We start from the raw sequence: 5,850 nt of genomic DNA, 5'->3' as shown, positions 1-5,850 counted from the left end.
CGCATGCACGCATGCAGCAGTACGACCTGCAAGGGCAGCCCTACGGTGCGTGGACCCCGGCCTCCCTCCTCTCCTCCCCCGGGTCCCCGCCTCCCCTCCACCGCACCCTTTGGCCCCTGGCTCAGCCGGCCTCCTCTCGGCCTTCCCCGAGCCGAGATGCCCCCTTCCCTCAGCCGGGTCTCTGCTTCCCGGGCCCTAGGTCCCTCCTCTCCGGCCTGTCCAGCTGCCAGACCCTCACCTACGCCCACGCGAGTCAGAGCGTGGATGCCTGGACCTCCGCTAGGCCCCCAGCTCTCCGCCCGGTGCCCCAGGAGTCCCCCCGCGCCGGCTCCCACACCTTCCCGTCCTTGACAAGGGCTGCCTGTCCCAGAACCCTCCGACGCTCAGGCTAAGCTTCCTCTGCTCCTGGGTCCCCGGGTCCCCTCTCCAATTCCCAGCGGGGCCAGCGTCGCGTTGCCTAAGATGTCTGTCCCTGGGGCACCCCCGCGTCCATCCCCACTGGGCCATGCTCTGCTCCCAGAGCTTTGCCCTCTGGCCTGGTGGATTTGGAGGTGAGCCGCCTCGCTAGGGTCTGCCCGGTGAGCCGCCCAACGTGCTGTTCCACCCAGCCCCTGCCTTTCACAGCCCCTGGGTACCTTCGTGCTCTTGGTGCAGCCTCCACATTATGCTCCCCTCGGGACTCCAGAGCACAGATCGCCAACCCGAACCCGAACCTTAACCCTAACCAAGGCCTGGCCCCAGGTCAGGGCCGGTTTCTTTCCAGGCTCTGAGCTCTCCAGGTCCTCGCTCATGAGCCAGATTCCTCAGAATTCCTTAGCCCGACTCCGCTTCCCCCGTCTAGCCCCATGCCTTAGGGTCCTGAGGATCCCTTGGTCCCATGTCTTGACCTCTCCTTTGGTATTTACACCCCTCAGTTCAGCTTCCTCACCTCCAACTTCCTGGAACTCCACTTGCTACCTCTCTCCAGGATTTCTGTGTTGTCTCTGATTCCTGGGCCTGCACAGCTCCTTGCTCCCCCACGCCTGCTTCTTCACCTGCCAGTGGTGGTTCTGACCCCAGTGCCCAAGTTATCCTACATTCCCTGGTCTCTTCCGAACTACATGCCTGTATCTGTTGTTCCAGAACCTTCTGGCCTTTGGTTTCTCTTCCAGCCTGGTTGCTTTAGGTCCCTGCAAGACAAAGCCTGACTTCTTATAAAGGAGCCTCCCTCTCCAGTTCTCTTGGTCCCCTGTCTCTCTAAGGGGTCTGTCTCAGTTCTCTTCGACTGCCCTCTCCTGTTAGACCATCTCAGGCCGACCTGCGACCCCTGAGGCCCCAAGCCCTGCCAGGCCTTTGGAGAGCCTCAGGCTCTGGAGACCCGTCCAGACTTCCCCTCAGATCCCTCCTCGCCACAAAGTTACGCTCTTTCTGTTCAGAGCAGTGGTTGTCAGCCCAGGGTTCATTGGTTGATGACTTTAGGATGGTCATTCTGGGGGTGCTTTGAGTGGGTGGGGGTCAGGTATACTGCTTATCACCTCACAGTGCCCAGCGCGGCCCCACACAGAGAAAGATCCGGCCCCAGTGCTGAGGGGAGACACTTGGGGTTTCCGTGATGGTTCTGAAGCCGAGGCCTCGGGCTCTGGAGGAGTCGGGGCGGGGGACCAGGAGCTCTAATCTGTGGGCACGTTTCTGTGCATTGACATTCTCCTGGGGGAAGGGTCTGACCAGTCTGTACAGTGGACCTTTTGTGACGGTGGACGGGTTCTGTGCTTTTACTCGTATGGAGCCACCAGCCCCAGGTGGCCACTGGGCAATTGAGATGTGGCTCATGCCACAGAAGATTTTCACTGTTATTTAATTGTAATAAAGTCACATAATCACGTGTGACAGGTGGCTGCCATCCTGGTCTAGAGTTTTCATTGGTTTCCCAGAGGAATCCACAGTCCAGGAGGCCCAGATCCTAAAACTCAATATAACCGATTTCTCCAGACCCTGAGTCTCCGTTCCTTCAACTCACACCTGTCATCTGTCCCAACCCAAACGACTCACACTCAGAAGCCTTGCCAAGAGCCTCCTGTCCTGCCCCTCCCAACACACCCAGCTTCTCTCTCTGGCCCCTTGGACAGCTGTAGTCTGACAGCCTGGACACCCCCAGGTTTCCTCTGGCCCTTTCAGCACTGTCCTGCTTGCACCTGATGTGGCCTCCTTTCTCCCCTCCAAACCCACCCAGGAAATGCTGGCTGAATTTGTGGAGCAAACAGGTGCCAAGGCACCATCTTTCTGAATGCAGAGCCGTGCTCTCCATCTCCCTCGATTGCAGATCCTAGGGGACCGCTCTCCCCGGCCTCCTCTCCTTTCCCTTAGCTTTTTCCCCTTTCCCGCCCTTTTCTAAGTCCTTTGCTCCTGACCCTGGGATTCCCTCCCGTTCTTTTTTTTTTTACTTGGTATCTCCCTCCACATACCCCCTCCAAGAGCCTCCTGTCCTGCCCCTCCCAACACACCCAGCTTCTCTCTCTGGCCCCTTGGACAGCTGTAGTCTGACAGCCTGGACACCCCCAGGTTTCCTCTGGCCCTTTCAGCACTGTCCTGCTTGCACCTGATGTGGCCTCCTTTCTCCCCTCCAAACCCACCCAGGAAATGCTGGCTGAATTTGTGGAGCAAACAGGTGCCAAGGCACCATCTTTCTGAATGCAGAGCCATGCTCTCCATGTCCCTCCATTGCAGATCCTAGGGGACCTCTCTCCCCGGCCTCCTCTCCTTTCCCTTAGCTTTTCCCCCTTTCCTACCCTTTTCTAAGTCCTTTGCTCCTGACCCTGGGATTCCCTCCCGTTCTTTTCTTTTTTACTTGGTATCTCCCTCCACATACCCCCTTTCTTGACCCTTGTCTTTGTTGCTCCTAGTGAGAAACACAGACACCTCCCGCCCTCTGTGAGGCATTTATACAAACTCTGGGTCCCAGGGGTGATTGGAGGGTGCCTGGTGGGGCACCCACCCATGTTAGCCAAGTGCTGCTTATCTGCAGAGCAGGGAGACAGAGGTCTGGCTTGAGAAACTTGAATGAGGCTCTGCCAGTGGGGCTTGCATGTCCACACCCCACACACCCTGCAATATCCCAGGCTCAGATGTTGGGCAGACCATTGCTGCCTGGGGAGAAGCTGGTGGGCTAGTTGGTGGAGGGGAGGCTCCTCAGGGCTCTGAGGCATTGCTACTTCTTCTTCAGCAGCAGCAGAAAGAATCGGTGTGGCCAGAAGAAGCCCCGAGTCTCTCCCTGCCAGTGGTGCCTTTGAGAACTGGTTGGCTAGGTCACTGCTGAGTGCAGTCTCCCCAGTGTCTTGCACGCCCTCTCCTAGAGTGCACGCCCCAGGCTCCCCACCTCTGGTGCAACCCTGGCTCAGAGTCTCTCGTTTCCCAACTTCCTGTCACTCCTGTTAAGAAACAGGGCTGGGCAGCTGCCCCGGAAGGAAAGGCGTGTGCTCTTTGTGCTGCTGTGAATAGTCCTGAGGGAAATATACCAGGTACAGGGCCACAGGTGTGGCCCACCCCCTACCAGGTGGACTCTGGCCTTTCTGAGGTCGACTGCTGCTTTAACAGCGCTTCCTTTGTGCTGTTGCACTGGGCTCAGCAAGGCCCTAGGAGGTGGGGGTGTTAGTACCCCAGCACCATGCTGGGCAGACTTGCCAGGGCTTTTTACCTAGGATTGGCCCTTTAGCCATTGTTGTAAATAAAGTTTTATTGGCACACAACCACACGCACTAGTTGATGTGTTTCTGACAGCAGAACTGAGTAGTCATGACAGAGCCGCTACAGCCCAGCCAGGCAAGAGAATTGCTCCTTTGGTCCTCGCTAGAAAAGTTTGCAGGCTCCATAGTGGGAACCAGCAACCTCTGTTCCGGTGTCCAGTGTCCCCCACCAAGCCTGAACCTCTGCTGGTCTAGAGCAGGGATGTAGGAGGCTGTGCTGGCTTTAACTTCATATCAGTAAAGGTGGTCTCTGCCCTTGGGGTGCTCAGAGTCTGGGGGACAGTCCCTGGCCTTCCTCTTATCCCCCTCCTTCTCTAGCCTTGCTTCCTCCCTCTGGAAATGGGGTCCTGATTCCTGCCCTGTAGGAGCACCAGGCCCAGTGAGGAGATGCACACAGAAGGCTCCACAGGCTGCGCTTCATGTCCCCACCCCTGAGGTGACGTTTGAGCCACCTCTGGGAGGCGGAGGGCCCAAAACAGGTGGGGCATGGAGGAGGGGCCTTCTGAGCATTTCAAGACTTTCAAGGGCATCCTGAAGGTCTTTGCTGCCCTCCCCTGCTTAAAGCAGAGAGAAGTTCCCCAGAGGATTGGGGGTGGAGGCAGGGTACCCCTGGCCCAGGGCATATGGCCCACCTTTACTCCTTGGTCGCAGGCCCCCTGCCAGAGATGGCCCTCCCTGTTCCCACCTGGGATGCTGTCTCGGTGTCCACCGGCCTCCTCTCCCCACCATCCTCCTAGGGCATGCCATTGGAAGCAAGCCTTCTGTCTGCTTGCTCACTTTCCCAAAGAGCTCATTCCTGGAAAGCAGAGGCAGGATCTAGGCTCCTGGCCCCGAGCCTGGGCTTCGTGTCGCCTAGCATAGGTCTGCATCTGTGAGTGCATGGATGGCGCCTCCCCTGAGCTTCTTCCACCTCCAGAATGGCTGAGGGCTGGCTCCCCTGGGGATGCCAGATCCCTTCTCTGTGTCCTCCGTGCTCACTGTGTGGGTCTCAAACTGGAGGCTCCGGGGGGCTCCATCCAGCCCTCATGGGGTGAGGGTTTACTTGCTTGCTTCAGCCTGGGTCAGCCTGCAGCATGTGAAATGTTCTGGACTCCTTGCTGCCTTTACAATTGGGGTGATTTGATATAAGAATTGGGATTTCTGGCAGTTTTCCGGCAGCATGTAGATGGCTCTGACATTGGGATGCTGACTGAGCCCCCTTACCCACAATTTCATTGGAAAAGATGGCTCCCTTGCCCGGCTGGTGTGGCTCAGTTGGTTGAGCATCGTTCTATGCACCAAAGGGTTGCCAGTTTGATCCCTGGTCGGGCACGTACGGAGGGCAGCCAAATGATGTTTCTCTCTCTCTCCCTTCCTCTCTCTAAGCATGCCCTGAAGTGAGGATTTAAAAAGAGAAAAGATGGCCCCCAAGGGCCTGCCACTACTTCCGTCCGTGTACCTGTGGGGAGCTATTGTAGACGTATTGCCCCCTCCACAGTCCAGCATTTTAACCTCAAAAGGACTTCTTTGGGACGCCTTTCTCCAGCAGAACTTCCAGGACACAGGTTCACATGCTGTGTGCCCAAGGGGCTGGCCTTAGGAAAGCTCTCTGCGGCTTCCTGGTTCTGACCCGCCGCTTTTGATCAGGTCGGGGTGGGGATTCAGCTGCCTGTGGGAAGCTTGTGAGTGGCCAGGGTCCAGGCCAAGACTCAGCCTCTCCCTTCTTCCCTGAGTCCCTGGATCTTTCTTGAGCTCTTAGAAGAGAGGCCGAATATGGCGATTGAGTGTAGAGCAGCGAGAAGTTTCTACCTGGGGTGACACTTGGAGATGTCTAGGGACATCCATTTGTTGTCACAACTGGGGGTGCTCCTGGCATCGAATAGGTGGGGGCCAAGGATGCTACTCAACTCCCCACAGTGCCCAGGACAGCCCCCCACAGAGAACAACCTGACCCTAATATCTACTGTGCTGAGTGGGAGAGACCCTGGCATTTCTGGAACTTTTGAGGGTCACTGGGGGACTTAGCGTTTGTTCATTTGCTCTCCTGGCTGGTGTTCATCAAGAATCTGTCGGGACAGCCCTAGCTTGTTTGGCTTAGTGGATAGAGTGTCCGCCTGCGGACTGAAGGGTCCCAGGTTTGATTGGTCAAGGG

General features: G+C 57.3%; 1 protein-coding gene across 1 annotated transcript in view; it reads left to right on the top strand.

The window, feature by feature from the left end:
- The first annotated feature begins 11 nt into the window (after positions 1–11).
- NCLN (nicalin) overlaps positions 12–5,850 on the top strand; it is a 19,382-nt gene continuing 13,543 nt past the window's right edge. The window contains exon 1 of the mRNA XM_005858812.2: positions 12–45. Within this exon, the coding sequence (XP_005858874.1) occupies positions 12–45 (34 nt within the window). The remainder of the gene's footprint in view (positions 46–5,850) is intronic.

Source organism: Myotis brandtii, unplaced genomic scaffold, assembly GCF_000412655.1.
Source record: "Myotis brandtii unplaced genomic scaffold, ASM41265v1 scaffold122, whole genome shotgun sequence".
Classification (NCBI taxonomy): domain Eukaryota; kingdom Metazoa; phylum Chordata; class Mammalia; order Chiroptera; family Vespertilionidae; genus Myotis; species Myotis brandtii.
Note: the sequence above shows the minus strand (reverse complement) of the source record. Positions and strands in the feature narration are given on the sequence as shown.